Source organism: Panthera uncia, chromosome C2 (assembly GCF_023721935.1).
Source record: "Panthera uncia isolate 11264 chromosome C2, Puncia_PCG_1.0, whole genome shotgun sequence".
Classification (NCBI taxonomy): Eukaryota; Metazoa; Chordata; class Mammalia; order Carnivora; family Felidae; genus Panthera; species Panthera uncia.
This window is the reverse complement of record NC_064810.1, coordinates 5,340,740-5,357,779: the sequence shown is the minus strand read 5'-3', so window position 1 is coordinate 5,357,779 and position 17,040 is coordinate 5,340,740. Positions and strand designations below refer to the sequence as shown.

Sequence of the window (17,040 nt, the reverse complement as noted above, 5' to 3'; positions counted from 1 at the left end):
TAGAAGGGAAGTTAAGTCAGAATTTAAACACAGATCGCCGTATAATAATGGCATGCTATGTGGCAGCCTGAAATGGGAAGAGTGCCACCTCCCCAAAAGGGAATAGCCTTGTACACCCAGGGGGTGCACGGTGACTTCTGAGACAGGAGCAGTGGCCAGTGAGATGGACAGCATTTTAATACAGATGGTCAAGTTGACCCCGTTTGACAATTCCATCACGGCACCGTGGTTTGACCTGAGATTCCTCAACAATTCTGGCTTCCTAAAGCCACTCTCTCTTGTCCTCAGCCCCATGATTTATTAAATGCAGTCCTGGGGGGCGGGTCCAAGGAAAACCCACACCTGCTGTTTGGTTTGGAAGCTGCCCAGACCTGGCGAAGGTTACTTCCCTGGTGTCTCTGAAGACTTGCTTACTTCTAAGTCGTGGGTTACACTGTGGGGAGTTTTGTTGCTGAAAGCTGTCTTCTGGAGAAGAAGGGTACTGGAACATTCTCAGTTGCTCATTCGGCAACGTCGACGGAACACCTATCCTGTGCAGGGGCTGGATCATCTTATCGTTTGAAACTGGAATAACTGAGGTGAGTCACAGCTCACTGAGATGATCGTTTCAAGCCTTCTGATTTTGTTCTTCATTGCTGAGAAGTTCATGCTGTCTGATTTCACGTTTCTAAGTTCCATCTCAATCGGCTTAGCGCTGTAGAAGAGACACTTTCTCTATCCTTGTCCTTGGTTAATCTAGGGCACTCCCCACAGGCTGCTTTCATGAGGGGAGGAGGGCTAGAGGGGAGATCCAGACTCGAGACTCTCTCCCTGGGACCTTACAAGGTAGTGCGTGAATTGATCCTTCAAACTGTCATCTATGAAAATTCAGAGTCACGCCCCCCCAAATTATATGCCTGAGTTCCTTGAAGCAAATGAACTTTGAGATTTTGCTGCTCGAATCTCTGCCTGGGGCGGTTAATGTCTCCGTGCATCTGCTGGTCCGGCACGGGGAGACTCTGTGTTTACCTAGAGCCACCAGACTTTAGATGCATTTACACTTTCTTATCTGGCCACACAAAGTTTCAAATCCCAACACCTTTTACTAGGCTAACCCAAGAGAACGCAGTGAAACCAGCGTCTATTCTTAGACAATGGGCTTTTACCCATTAGAGAGAAGAGTGTGGGTCTTGTAACAAGGTCCATTCACTGGGGGTCTTAAGAGGAAATTTACATCAGCGAGCAAGTCAGCTGAGGGACTCCTCTAAAGAAGATTAAATTACAGGCTGTGCTGTGTCCTCATTTATCCTGCCATGTTCTACATTCCACTGTGAAATCATTTCAAAGAAAAGAAATACTCAGCCGAGCAACAATATCATACGCAGCTAGCACTGCCCTCTGGTGTTCATTCTGACACATGGGCGGAAATGTGAAAGCTTCACAAAACGTCATCCCATCCCTTCTTCTAACTTAGAGTCAAATTCCAGAAACCCAAGATGGAACAAAAACCCTTCTTTCCAGCAATTTGTACACTCTTACTAATTCCATGTGAAAGAAAGCCCCACAAAGCAATGGGTGAGATTTTCAAATGTTTCCTTCCTAAGAGAAATGTATTAGTTCTCTCTGGTCTTCACTTATAATGGTATTATTTTATTTTAAAAATAGGTCTCCTAGGGGAAAATGTCTGTACCTCCCACTTGGTTTTTCTGTCACCCTAAAATTTCTTTAAAAATAAAGTCTATTAAAGAAAAAACTAGGCGCTGGGGTCTTAGATGATGTTTGACGTGGATAAGCAGCCATGTGGCTCCAGAGATGGACTCAGCCTGATTCTGGTTCCCTCCACTTTACTGCACACAGCTTGGGATTCTGGACCTTCTTTGCAAAACTTACATGACGCTACCCAGAAGACCACAGCGCTTTGTAACGATCATATTTCTAGATCTACAGTGCTTTATAATAGAGTCAAAGGCAGCACAGAGACACCCAGTGAGTGGCAGTCAGACATGAAGTAGGTGAGAAATTTGGCTGTTAATTCCCATCTTTTCTGGTTAGTTCGATCTTATGATTGTTGTTTTTGGAAGGGTCTTGTTGGGAAGGTACTGGGTGGTTGAAACCTATTGTGGCGTGCGTGGAGAGATGGTGGGAATCCTTGGGCAAATCTTTTCTACTCTATCTTATAGACAGTTGGCTCATGTTTTTAGGATTTGTAACTCTTCCTATTTTATTGTGTGAAATCCACAGGCTGGGGGGACCAAGACTAACATGGCCCAAAGCGGCCACCTGTGGGGCTATCTCATCCAAGCATCGGTCCATCAGGACTAATTTCAAGTAAGCCAGGCTGGGGTTTTAGTTTAGAGATAAAGAGCAGATTGAGGGTGTTCTGGGTACCCTGAACTCTTTTTTCCTAGCTTGGTGGAATCAGAACAGCAAATATGAGTCCTACAGCAAACAGATGAAGGAGGTGACAGGGCTGGAAGGAGTTGGGAACAGGGAGTCAGTGTTTCACGGGGACAGAGATTCAGTTTGGGGAGACAGAGACGTTCTAGAGGCGGATCATGGAGATGCTTCACAACCATGTGAATATACCTAATGCCACTGACCTGGACACTTAGAAGTGATTCGGATGGCAAATTCTGCGTTACGGTATTTTATCACAATAAAAACCAAAATTAATCTGTGTATTCACTCCACAAACACTGACTGACGATACAGGTCTCCTTCTATACCCCAGCAGGAGGACAGAAAGACAGGTCACGTGGTGCCAACCCCAGAAAATGCCGTAAATATTCCTGTGAAGATAGCATGAATTTTGTGGTCCTACTCTGGCTTTCTTTCCTCTAAAATTTCCCTTTTCGACATGCTTTTGTAGCTGGTCTAAGAAACAGTTTAGCTCTATAATTATGACCCGGTAGTAATAATATTAATGATAATAAATATAGCACGTTGAAGTATTAATTACACGAACTCTTTTAACTCTGTCTCAGTGAATGAGGTGGGCTATGCGATCGTCGGGGTCACAGATCCTCAGCACAGGCCCTCGTTTCTGGCCCGACAGCGGCTTGCCTGCTTCTCTTAGTGGGGGACGGGACCTGGCAGGAAGGTGGGGCGGGAGGTGGAGGCATAGGAGGGAGGTCAGAGGGAAAGGGGGGAGGCAGGGAGGGCCTGGTGGGCACGGAATGACGCGTCCAAGAGCAAAATCAATAAGCGTCCACTGACTACCAATTAAGGCACAATTCAGACCTCTGGGTTTTGATTTTGAGAAGCCGGCTGGCGGTGTTGTGGGAAGTCACCAACTGAACAATACTTCTAGATGACTGTGTCCCTTATAATGATTCAGATGTGTATTTTCAAGTGAGGTGTAAATGAGGATGTTGCTTTGTGGTAGAGACAACGGCGGGAGGTGGGGGGGGGGCGGGGAATAAAACCACTGGAAAGACCCAAGTAGGTGGGAAACAAAGGAATGAAGGTGTCCCAAAGGAGCACTCGCAGCTCGTTTTCTGGAAGGTGCTTGAAAGGCACTTGGTTATTTACCAACTTACTGTGGGATAGGGGTGGGAGCAGAATACAGTGTACTTTCGGATGATGCCGTTCAGCTTGAGAGGGGGAAGCCAGGACACAAAGACCATGGAGGCTGAGGCCGCCGCTGCCTTCACTCCCGCAGGAGGACCTGGAACTGGAAGAGCCGGGCATTTAGTCACAGCGATGGGGCTTCTGACCAGGCGCTCTGGCCCACGCTGCCCAATACAACCCCCGCTCCGGCTAGGCCTGGCCCCTCTCTCTGGGCAGCTCCTCAGGGGTCAGTGCTGTGGGCTCAACCGCGTCCCCTCGGAATCCACGTGGTGAAGGCCCAGCCCCCAGAAGCTCAGAATGTGACCTGACTTGGAGAAGGGGTCTCCACAGAGATGACCAAGTGAAACTGTGGTCACTAGGGTGGTGCTAATCTCATGTGACTGGTGTCCTTATGAAAAAAGGGAAATGTGGGCACAAAGACATATACAGAGAGAAGACCATGTGAGGACACAAGGGGCGAATGGCCCCCTAAAAGCCAAGGGCAGAAGCCTGGAACAGACTCTCCCTCATAGCCCTCAGAGGGAGCCCACCTGGCCCACACCTTGATTTTGGATTTCTTGGCCTCCAAAAACCATGGGACAACCCATTTCTGTTGTTGAAGGCCTCCCTCTGCGGGGCCCTATGCCAGCAGCCCTAGGAGCTGACAGAGCCTCTCTTTGACGAGTGACCCGTGCTCCACACGAATCCTGTCCAAGGGCATGTCCTCTAACGGCCTAATTTTAGCAAGAACGCTGCTTGGTCAGTTCAGCCAGAATCCCCTCAATATCGGATCACTTGATACATGATCAAAGACTTCATTCTCTTCCACACCCAGGTACTATCCGATCATCCTTGCGTGCCTTCAACCAGAGTCCTGTTTGATCACTCTAGTCAGAATACCCTTACCCCCAAGGTCTCCTATCACTAATTCTCCACCCACAGCCCCATCCTTCCCCTCCACTCCTTGGCTGTAAATTCCCACTTGTTGTACGTGAAGTCGAGCCCGGCCTCTCTCCCCTGCTACAAACTCCCACTGAGGTTGACCCCACATATTCACGTCACAGCAGTCCCCCTGAGAAGTGTGCCTGCTGCTGCTCTTTAACAAGTGCCATGAATAACTGTTGCTTCAACAGAACTAATACGTTCAGTTCAAGTCCCTGACTTCCTGGGAGCCTTCTTTACCCATTTCAGTCCCTTGTGAGTTCCTGCCTCTGAACAGCTGGAGAATTTAGTTTCTTGTGCTGCTATAGTGTTTGGCTTTGAACAGGCTGGGGACGTACATCTTGCCTCCTGAGTTAGAGACGAATGAGGGCAAAGTATCTTGGTCTTTAGGGACGACTCTTCCTTGCCCAAAACACTTTGTAATGACATCTCTTTTGGCTCAGGGGAGGTACAGAAATACTTTTTTACGAGGATGGATTTTTGTGTCAAAGATTCACACTTGTATAGACAAGAAATACCCCTCTGTAAGCCATCTAAGAAAGAAGGAAATGGTGCTAACAATATTAAGCATAATTTGTCAATGAGATCAAATGCACGTATTCCTTCCCCCCATCTTTCTGTTTTCCAGGTAGAAGAGGGAGGATGGAGTGAGGTGGACAAGACATGGGGAGAAGAGAAAAGAGCATTAAAATTGCTATGGGATAAGCCTTAAGGATCTTGCTTTGTTCCTCGTTGGTCTAACTGTCCACCTGGAGGGTGGTTCCCACCTTGATGGAGGTCTTGAAATTCTAACCGATATACATCCCTTGTGAGCCCCTGGAGGAATCTTTGAGTCTCTTCCTGCTCCGGTAACAACATAACTGCTCACTAAATATTTGTGGAGTTGACTATGTGTCTCATGATTGTCATCTTGACTCTTCAAGGTCAAAAGAACAAAACCAGCAATCACCATGAGAGCTAATGTGGGTGTGACATCACCACCACTTGAAAATATAAAATCTTGGGATCAGTTTTTGACAAGTCCTGTTGGTGGCAGAGGGTCTAGAAAAGAGGACACAAGTAAGTGATGACACCTGGGTTACTAAGTCTTTGGGAACAAGGCACTGTTGTGCTGAGTATGGAGGGCACTTGTGCTTAGGTTTCCTATTGGTGAGGGGAACAGCCAAGACACCCCCAAATCCACAACCTGGTTGAGACCCACAAGGGCTCCTCCTGAACACCAAGTGTAGAGTGGACATTTGTTTGACATTTTCATCCTGACGGATGCCCCAGATTCTCCAACACACTCCATTCCTTTTCTAAAACAACCACCTGGCTGGCATTTACCATACCCAACATTCCCTCTGGCCAGCTTCTTTCTAGAAGCCCAAGGGCTTGGGCAACAACCACTTGAGTGGCTGCTCGACAGAAGTCAGTCGTATTTGTTTCTACCTTGTTTGTGACAATTACACCTGTCGTGGTAATGTGATTTAATTCATTATCCAAACCAATGAAATAGGAGTGCCAAATAAAGCTGTTTCCATGACAATTAATGGGACTTCTTTGGAAAAGCTTTCTTAAAGGTAAGTTAAAAAAAGAAGGTTCGGCTAGGTTTGGGCCAAGACCCTTGAGAAAGATGACACACGTAGCAAATATCAAGACAAACAGATTAAAAAAAATCAAGCATAAGTTGTTGGCAAATGGCATCATGCCTTACTCTACTCTCAGAGAACTTAAACTGGAAATGGCAGATGATCAATGATGAAAACAGTTGACATAGACTTCTAATCTCTTCATCCAAAACTTAATAGAAATTAGACCATATTATTTAATTAAAGAATGATTAGAGAATCAATCTGTATTGTCTGATTTGAGTTAAAATAGAATGTTTAAGGTATGTCTGTTGGCCACTTTACACTCCTTCCTCTATTTGATTATTTCCATTGACTTGTCTCGATTATATCAAAGGGCATTTACCATGTAAATCCCTATCTGACTCCTCATATACTTGATGCATGATCTATCTCGTGCAGTCTTTTTTTCTAGGGTTATTAGAATTTTATACCACAGAGGAATAGCCACATAGAAACTTTGAGGAACAAGACATTCTGGAAAAGTTTTCTGCATCGCTGAGCCACTATCTTAAGAGTTAGAATGTAAATTGTAGTTCTGGTTTGGATTATCCCACAATGGTTCAAGGTGTGAGCCCTGTAGCCCCACCGAGGGCTTTTGTTCAGCTCCAGCACTTAGGTCCACGTCTTGGGCAAATTCATTAACTTCTCCAACAAGCCTTAGTCTCCTCCTCTATGAAGCTAGACCAATAATTGTACCTATTTACAGTTTTATTGCTAGGATTACAAAAGATAATTCATCTAAAGAATTCAGATGGAGTTTTGCATTCAGCAGGCACCAAATAAATTCTAGCTATCATTCGTAATGGCAATCATCATTTCCTTACGTTGTACATCACTAAAGGATCCTGGGTTTTACTTTGTGACCCAGTGTTGAACTATAAACACCAGATGTTGAGAGTTGCAGAAAACGGAGATGGTGTAGGATGGTCTGTCTGGGACGTATTTTCCTAAAACATTCTTAGTCATCAGAACACATTTTGGTAATCTGCTTTCTGTGTGTGTGTGTGTGTGTGTGTGTGTGTGGGTAATACAGGCAAGCTTAGGCAGTTTTCACAAATTCCTATACACTGTTGAGTGAATTTCTGACTTCAGATTTAACTGGTTGAAGTAAAGAACACAGGTCCGGAGAACCGTTTCTTCTATATTCTTCCAATCTGCCTACACCTCCTTTCTGTATCGCGGAAGCTCTTAGAGCTCACATACCCACTTGCCACTGACATCTCCAATCTGATTCATAGGTATCTTGGATATACCATGTCCCAAACCAGGATCACCATCTTCCCTTCCAAACCTCCCTTCCTCCTGTACCCCATTGCAAGAAATGGCACAGCTATCTTCTTGGTTGCAAAAGCCAGAACCTAGAATTCTCTCTTATCCCTCCCAGAGGATGTGTAAGGTTGGAGAGCTTCTGAGACCTCCACGTGGACGTGGTCAGTAGTTGAGCTGTCCCTATGGCTTAGTGTTGTTCTGCAACACCGGAAGTGGCATTCTTAGCCCATCCCAGGACGTTGACACATGATGATCTAGGATCTTGGGTTCCTTCTGTCTGAAATCTTTTCCCACTCTCTCTTTTTTTTCTTATCTTGGCAACTCTTACTCCTCTATCAGGTTCTACTAAACATTACTTCCTTGAGAAAACCTTTTCTGACCACTAGCCTAGATAAAGCCAGGGCTCTCATGTTTTCTCTTAAGACCCTTCTCCTTCATGGAACATGTCAGAATCCACTTAAGTCTTTTCCACCAGCCTGCAAGCCCTGCCACGCCCACCCTGTTCTCTGCTGTATCTCTAGTGCCTGGGCCAGTATCTGGAACATACTAATCCTCAATGCAGATATTCTAAGTGAATAGAAAAGTGATTCCACTAGCGATTGGGTGGTAGGAAGAATTCTAAGATAGTGTCCAAGATTTTTATCCTTTGATATAAATATCTGTATAGTTTCTTTCCCTTGAATGTGGGTAGTACCTGTCACTATGATGGTTGGATTACTCCCATGACCAGGTTATGTCACGTAACAAAGGTGAAGGGATTTTGCATATATAATTAATGTCCTAACCAGCTGACTTTAAGTTAACCAAGAGGAGAGCATTCTGGGTGGGCCTGACCTAATCAGAGAAGCCCCTTACAAGAGGGTCTAGATGTCAGAGATGGAAGAAGTCAGAGAGATTTAAAGCAGTAGAGATGCTCTCTCATTGGTCTTGAGGAAGCAAACGGTCTTGCTGTGGAGGGGCCATAAGACAGGGAACAGTAGGTGGCCTCTGGGAGCTGCGGAGATGGTCCCAGCCCCACGCCCACAAGGAACCAGACGCTGACAACAACCGGTGAGTTTGGGCAGGGGGGACCTGACCTCAGATGAGTTCACAGCCCCAGCCAACAGCTCGATTTCAGCCTATGAGGCCCTGAGCCAGGGACCCAGCTGACCGGTACCTGGACCCCTAACCCAAGGAAATGGTGAGACAACAAATTTGTGCCATTTTAAGTACTAGGTTTCAGGTGATGCATTATACACCACAGAAAATGAATCCACTCAGTTAGGGCCTTTTAATGATGTATCTTAATGTAAAGTCTCAAAGTCAGTGCTTTGAAGGATGATTGCCTTGGTTTGAAGTATAGGTACACACACAGACACTTCAGTTAACGTCACGATCACTTCTCTGGTTTTGCTGATCAGGTTTTGGCAGGTGTGTGTGTGTGTGTGTGTGAGATAGCCTGCTGCGTATGTGATCCACCATGGTAGCCAGACCCACCTGAGCCCAACCCCACAGAGGCCCCCCTGAGCCATGTGCAGACGGCCTGGTGCTGGATGGAACCACCCACAACTGTGGCTGTCATCACGGGCGTGCGAGGCACACGTCACTCTTCCATTCCCATTTCCACAAGACGCCAATATCTCTGGCCTTTGCTCCTACAAGAGCGATATTTCCTAAACATTCTTCAAAGTAGACAAAATCTTTTAACTACGGTGGCGTCGTGTGGGGGAACCAATACGCAGCACAGGAGTGGCTCTTCCTGAAGCAGAGCGTGCAGTGTGGAGCCCCCCACTGGGCACCTCATGGGCCCACCCAGGAGCCCAGGGAGGTACAGGAACCTGCGTGAGAACCACGCCATTGGAGGGAGCTCTGACATCCTCACGGTGGGAGGCCTTCTGGGACGCCCTGGCCTGTTGTGCTGCTGCTGTCCCTGCTACTGCACAGAGCCCAGCACTGCCGTGCGCTCAATACCTGTCTACTGGGGCGCGGCGCCTCTGGTGCATCAGCAAACAGACCAGACACACGCCCTCAAAGTCCCATCGCTTTTAAGATGAGCTGAGGGGTGGTCACATGATCACCTGAGCATGTATGATCTATGCCTCCAAGAGAACGTAGGGCTCAAGATGGGGGGGCCCTGAGGATTCAGAGATAGCCTGATGTCTGTTTATTCTTCACTCACTCTTGGCTCTGTTTTCAGATGGCCCCCCTCAAAGAGATTGCTAGTCAAGAGGCGGGAGAGCAAAGATCACATATCGCACCTCCCGCCGGCCTCCTTCGCATAGAAAATGATTTACAGAGTAATGTGCATTAGTAATGTACTCAGTAAATATTTGAACTTAAACACACACACACAGTGTTTACTTTTGCAGAAAAGGATCAGGGTGGAAACTACCTGATGCCTGCAGAATAAAAATAACAATGGGAAAATTAATAGATTGTGTTTTGTTTGTGTTCTTTTTCCCCATGGCTTTGCTCAGATTATAGTCTCAGCAAATAAAATGGCATTAGGATTTCACAAACCCTTTAGAATTCAGAATTGGTTGTCCTGTGTTCAAAATCACAAAGCCAGATCAGCAAATCATCTTTTGTGTTCCTGCGGAATAACGAAGGTCCAAGTTCTGATCGATTGAGCAGTCCCGGAAAGAGAATCTGAAGCCTGAGCAATTTTCACGGGCCCCGGGAGGTGGTGTCTGTGGGCCCAAGAATATGTTTGTGGACCCAAGAATATGTCCATAGATTTAAGAACGTGTCTACTGGCCCAAGAGTCCTTACACGGGCTGAGCAACTACTGAAGAAACTGGAAACTTGTCCTCTGAGCAAACATTTCAATTGCAAATTATCCCTGGCAGAAGTAAACTTTTAAAAAATGTTCTAATTTTTTAGGGGCGCCTGGGTGGCTCCGTGGGTTAGGCATCCAACTTCAGCTCAGGTCATGATCTCGTGGTTTGTGGGTTCGAGCCCCGTGTCGGGCTCTGTGCTGACAGCTCAGAGCCCGGAGCCTGTTTCAGATTCTGCGTCTCCTCCTCTCTCTGCCTGCCCCCCCATCATGCTCATGCTCTGTCTCTCTCTGTCTCTCAATAATAAATAAATGTTAAAAAAATAAATAAATAAAAATGTTCTAATTTTTGATTTGATTTATTTATTTAATCTATTTTTAGTTATTATTTTATCCTATTTTTGTATGTTTTATTAGCAAGTGATACATTTTTCCTCCTCAAGATGATCGGTGACCCAGGGGCACCTGGGTGGCTTAGTCGGTTAAGCGTCCGACTTTAGCTCAGGTCATGATCTCGCAGTTCGTGAGTTCGAGCCCCACGTCGGGCTCTGTGCTGACAGCTCAGAGCCTGGAGCCTGCTTCAGATTCTGTGTCTCCCTCTCTCTCTGCCCCTCCCCTGTTCACACTCAGTGTCTCTCTCTTTCTCAAAAATAAATAAACATTAAAAAAAAAAAGATGATCAGTGACCAAATGACACAACTTAAACTCTAGGCCTCCTGACACGGGGGGTTTAGGGACCTCATTTAAGAAATGTATGGATGGGGGGTGCACCTGGGTGGCTCAGTCAGTTAAGCATTTGGCTTTGGCCAGGTCATGGTCTCACGGTTTGTGAGTTCGAGCCCTGCATCGGGCTCTCTGCTATCAGCACAGAGCCCACTTCGGATCCTCTGTACCCCCCCCCCCCCCCCCCCCCCCCCCCCCCCCCCACCTTTTTTCTCCCTCAAAAAAATAATAAATAAAAAAATTTTAAAAGAAAAAAAAGAAATGTATTGGGCCAGGGTGCCTGGGTAGCTCAGTTGGTTGAGTGTCTGACTCGACTTTGGTGCAGGTCATGCTCTTGTGGTCATGGGATTGAGCCCTGTATAGGGCTCTGTGCTAAGCGTGGAATCTGCTTGGGATTCTCTCTCCTTCCTCCTCTGTCCCTCCCCTGCTTGTGTGCACACACACACTCTCTCTCTCTCTCTCAAAAAATACTACAGCTCTTAAAAAAAAAAGAAAGAAATTGGGCAGAGAGAGCCAAATTTAATGCTTGCTTTCAATGCATAAATATTTCTTTCCTTGTGAGACTATCAACAAACACTGAAACTTTACTCTGTGCCTAGATTAGTGCCTTACTGAGGAAGAACTTAATGAATGTTGGCAATTATTATTTTACTGGAATTTTATCCACAATCTTACATAATTTAATTGAACCTGGCAGGTTAATCCAAACTTCAAAACTGTAAGATTTTGTAGCACAAGTTTAAACAGGTTGTGTATTCTCAATCTGATTAAGCATTCCTTCTATGGTAATTAGCCTTGTTGTTTCTTTCAATTAGACACCAACTTGCATTCAGTTCTATCAATTGCTCGAGTGCCTATTTATGTTAGGTCTTGAGTTAACCATGGTGACTAGCTCAGTTCTTCACCATTTTAAATTAGTGAATGTTTCATGTGAATCCAGGAGATAAGCTTATTATACCAGTTTTTCTCGATTTCTACTGAATCTCCGCTCGGCTTTGTTTTCAAAATGCTGGCGATTCATCCCGAGTAAATACTGACATTCGGGGCTTGCATCTCTGTCTGGAGGTACACCTGGACCAGTGGGTCCTTCACCTCCTTCCTGCGGGAGGGCAGGGCCCTCTACAATCAACGGCACCTCCATATACCATCAGCATTGGGTACAAAAGCACAGAATGGCTGAATGACAAATTAGACCTTATGTGTCGGGGTCAAGTGTTGAGAGAGAACCCTATGATTTCTAAAAGTGGAGAATTAATTACAAATTGATCCAAATTACCGGTCAAAAAGCCGTGGCGAGCCTTCCCTTCTTAACGGATTTCTGTACCTTCGTCTAAAAAATGCAGGTGTCAAAATTTGTGTTGTCGATCAATTTGCTCTTTAAATAATAATTCCAGTGACATTTGTGTTATTGCTTAGCAGGGCAAAAGAGTGTTTCGCCCCCACTCCAAAGGAGTGAAGATCAAATAATCAAACATCTAGTGTCAGAACCATCCCACTATGTGTCAGGCTGGGTGTTTGCAGACATCACTTGACTTTTTATATCTTAACTCTGTGCAGTCTGATTATGATGTCAATTTTGTACATCAGTTCAGAGAAGGTTAGGTAAGGTGCCCGAAGTCCCTTGGGCAGCAAGTGACACAGCCAGCTTCTAGACACAGCTCTTTGTCTACCGCATTTCTAAAAATTAAATTATGACCCCCTTCACTTAGGACACAGCTTTGTAGATCTCTCCATTAATGTGTGACTTTCTAATGGCATTTCATTCTGACCTCGGATTGCCCTAAATAATCCATTTCCTTGGGCAGAATTGGCTGACACCTGCACATTCCTGGAAAGAACTGCCTGTGTATTCTAGAAAAGCTACAGCTAATGAGGATGAATTTGTGTGTGCCCCCAATAAAGCAAGAAGGGCGACAGAGACAGTGAAAATAAGGTGTGAGCATAGATGGATGGGACCAGTTGGGGGGAAGAAGGGCTGGGTTTGCGGAGGGGAGGGCAGAGAGTAAGGTGAGAGGTACTATGCTGCGGGTGTCAGAGAAGCTTTGTTAGGGGACAGAAAAGGCTGAAGGAAGAGTCCACCCAGGCCTCTGAGCCTGGGGCTTCCACAGGACGGATGTGGATGGAACCACAGTGTGTTTGATGTTGCATGTTCTATGTGGGTAACACCTCCCCCTGCACCCTGCCCGGCTTCCTGGGAGCAGAGTCCTGGCAAGAAGACAAAACAGTTCGGCGAGCCCAAACCTGCACGGAATGTAGGTGCACCGGTGCCTCATCCTGCCCCTACCTCTGGTACAATTCTGCACTCCCATCTGGAGAGTCCCACATGGGTATCACTGGACATCCGTTTTGCTCTTTCCTTTCTCCGGGCGGAGACTTGCTTTTCTCACTGTTGCTGTAACATTTATCACAACCTCAGCTGTTCTTCAGACAGGCTCAGATATGGCCCCTCAGGTTTCCCTTAAAATAATACAAAGGGGCGCCTGGGTGGCTCAATCGGTTAAGCTTCTGGCTTTTTGATCTTGGCTCAGGTCATGATCTCATGGTTTGCCAAGTTCGAGCCCCTGCATCGGGCTCTACGCTGGCAGTGCGGACCCCGCTTGGGATTCTCTCTCCCTTTCTCTCTGACCCTCCCACACGCGCGCTCTCTCTCTCTCAAAATAAATAAATAAACTTTTAAAAAACTTAGGAAAAAACCCACTTGCCAGAGAGTTTTGGTAGGTTGGGGAAAGAGCCACAGAACCAAGTCCAGATGGTGTGGAACAGCAAGAATTAATGGTCTGAACTGAAGTGAGCCATGATTTAAAATTTTACTAAATCATTATCAGTTCTTCTAAGAAGTCAAAAACGATTACTATGAAGATCTCAAATTAAGGATTTATTCTGAAGTGATTCTAAAGCTGGCACAGAATAATATGACTTAGGCCATTACATAATTTTCAAGTGGAAGCATGGAAATAATCAGAGCCTACCCTCATAGCTGAAGCATCACTAAAATTATTCTGATGGGACACAAAACAGGTACGACCTGTTTTACAGCTCTGGGATAAAGGCATTTTTGTTTAAATAATACTTGGCCAAAAAATTTTAAAAAGAAGAAAAACTATAGGGGAGAGGAACAAAGGATACAACGAACAAAGGCGACACAGGGAGTCAATGGTCTGAATTGAGCTGGAATATTCTGGCAGGGCAGCAAAAGGTCTGTCCAGAGCAAAGTCAAGGCCAGGCCGATGGAGGAACACTGGTCTCCAGGACCCAGCCCTCCCAACACTGGCTGCTGCCCGGGATGCTGTCCCTCTGTGGGGCCCTATGTGTCCCCTGGAGTCCCATCCACACCTGCCCCGTCTCTTACCATCCTCTTTGGTCCGAGTGAAGATCTGCTCACTTCTGACGCCGTCCCCCGCACGGGTGAAGGCCAGCACCTGGATGCTGTAGTTGGTATATTTCTCCAGCCCGTCCAGCTCTAGGGAAGGCTGCGTTGTGGTGACGTTTTTAATCTCGCCCAGCTCTGGAGGACAAGAGAACAGGATCTGGTGACTGGCTGTGGGCGTGCTCACTGGCCAGCCCTGGTGCTCGCCCACTAGCTGCCACACCCTGAGATGGCCCAGAGGGACCGTGCACAGCCTGCACACAGCACCGACACTCATTCATGTGCAACTGCCACGGAACACGGCAGAACATCAGTCTGGAAAACGGAGCAGGTCACTCCAAGTGTTACCACCCAACCCGACGGCCGGGGCCAGCAGCCAATCAAGCGTGCCCCGCACACTCAGCCCGGGGAGCTTGGGGCTGTACAGGGCTCACTCTGCTAAGTTTATTTACTTATTTTGAGAGAGACAGACACAGCACGAGTTGGGGAGGGGCAGAGAAAGAGGGACAGAGAGAGAGATTCCCAAGCAGGCTTTGTGCTGTCAGCGCAGAGCCTCATGTGGGTCTCGAACCCATGAAACCGCAAGATCATGACCTGAGCCGAAACCAAGAGTTGGATGCTAAACGGACCCAGCCACCCAGGCGCCCCCTGCAGGTGCATTTCTAACTGCTCATCAAAAAACTTCTGCAAGTCAGGGGCGCCTGGGTGCTCAATCTGTTAAAGCATCTGACTCTTGGTTTCGGCTCAGGTCCTGATCTCACGGTTTCTGAGATCGAATCCCCACATCAGGCTCCGTGCTGACAGTGCAGGCCCTGCTTGAGAATTCTCTCTCCTCTCTCTCTAAAAATAAATAAAGTTTAAAAATACACTAAAAAAACTTCTGCAAGTCGAGTTTTGTCTTTTGTTTAACAAACAAATTGTACTTTAATGTACATGTATTTTTAAGTACCTAACTTCTCAGGTGTCTGAGCTGAGATGAGGTGGCTCAGGAAACGGCTCCTCTTCCCTGGATTGAACCCCCGCCGCTGCCCCCCCCCCCCCCCAGCTTCTTTGCCAAAGTGACACGCTGATGTGTCAGAAACTTGGCGTCAGCTAAAAATGCTTCATTTTCTGGAGTGGGATCAGCTAATAATACTCAGAGAGGGAACGTTTTGCTCTCCCTTCTTAGGTGTATCAGACAGGGCAATTTGAGAAAACTTATAATGATGTGTTAAGTACCTCCATGGGTGTTCTAGGTTCTGAAATGAGCCACCTACGGAGCAGCTCATGCAGGAGAGAGAGGCTTGAGGACCACTCACCCCTGGGCACAGCCAGCCGTGGAGGATGGGCACTGCCTGCGAGCCTGGGCCCCCCAGTGACTAAGAGGATGGGCGGAGCACAGGTCCAGGAGGGACTGTTCGTTGGGTGGCTGGCCGTAGCCAAGGCCACCTGTGCACCTGTGCTTACAGTCGACAAGCAGTAGGACCCACTTACGGGCCAGCGCTGTTCTGGCTTCAGATGCTAACTCATTTAGCCAGCACACCAATCCTGTTATTGGCCTGCATGTTACAGGCGAGGAAACCACAGCAAGGAGGTACCTTGCCTAAGGTCACGGAGCCTAGCAGAGTGGCTGAGAGCATGGGCCGTGGAGCCACAGTGCACGGCCTCAGGTCCACAGACCACGGTCTCCGTGCTCTGCGGTGGCCACTCAGTGAAAAACATCATGTCGGTCAGATTATTGAGCTCTCCACCAGCGTGGCTTTCTCTTCCCGCCCTCCTGTCCTTCTCACACGTCGCACAGAAGGCCACCTAGTAATTAACAGCCACGTATTCTGTGATTATGAAGACCACAGAATGTCTTTTTGTCTCTTTGGTGTTTGCCACTCAAAGGATCAAGGTTGAGCTGGACATAGGAGAAAAGCTGAATCTAAAATAGTCATGGGGTGGCCAAGGCTTGTCACGCACGTGCTGGGGCCTCTGCATGGGGAGGAGGGCTGTGGGGGATGTGAGGGATGTTGGGTCACAGACCCAGCTGCAGACACGAGCCAGAGGCCCGTCACCGCCTTGAGCAGACTGTGGGCCAACTCTGCGGCAGGACGCTTTGCTGGGGGAGAAAGTGGGCAAGGAGGGGGTGTCCCCAGGAGGGGTCTTTGGCCGGGTGTCTTCTGGGGAGGTCAGCAGTGTATGCAGACTTCTTGGGGCCACGATTTGGAAGCCTCAAGAGATGGCTTACAAAGGTGAAAAGATATTTGCTCGTGTGTGGGGTTGCCGCACATTCAGAGAGTGGACAACTGTCAGGCCAGAAGGGTGAGGAAGTCTCCCCCCGAAGGAAGGTTCTACCCGGCGACCACCATGGCTCTTCATACTGTCCTATGCACTTGCAACGTTTGTTTTCCTAAACATATCTAATAGGGGTCAGTGGGATGAGGATACACTTCAAATGCTAATGGGAAAAACCTTAAGTATAGATGTCATCAAGATCTTTTCAGATTTAGGAATTTCTATGCTGTGCCAAAGATCTCACACACACACACACACACACACACACACACGCACACACACACACACACCAGGAAAATGGGGTTTCACAGGGCTGCATGCCAGCAGCCAGTTATGAGACCTTGTCTAAATTATTTAACCTCTGGGGTCTCTGGGGTTTTGCTTTTGTTTTTTTGCAATTGTTATCTTTAAGAAGGACCCGGGAGTCTCTCCCTGGTGGAGAAAGCAGGCTGCAGTCATTTGCTGCGAGAGACAGAGGTGCTGATTCATCAGTGCGGCTCCTGGATGAGAGACAGTGATGGGGAAGAGGGCGGCTAAGAGGGACAAGGTGGAGGGGGTCGCCCCCATCTTTTTCAAGCAACAGT

The 17,040-nt window shown here is 47.2% G+C and overlaps 1 protein-coding gene across 1 annotated transcript in view; it reads right to left on the bottom strand.

The window, feature by feature from the left end:
* Positions 1 to 14,754, bottom strand: part of LOC125921303 (Down syndrome cell adhesion molecule-like) — an 89,079-nt gene extending 74,325 nt beyond the window's left edge. The window contains exons 1-2 of the mRNA XM_049628771.1: positions 14,180 to 14,754; positions 3,519 to 3,652 (exon numbers count right to left, since the gene is read on the bottom strand). Coding sequence (XP_049484728.1) covers positions 3,519 to 3,652; positions 14,180 to 14,474 — 429 coding nt within the window. The 5' untranslated portion in view covers positions 14,475 to 14,754. The remainder of the gene's footprint in view (positions 1 to 3,518; positions 3,653 to 14,179) is intronic.
* Positions 14,755 to 17,040: the final 2,286 nt, after the last annotated feature.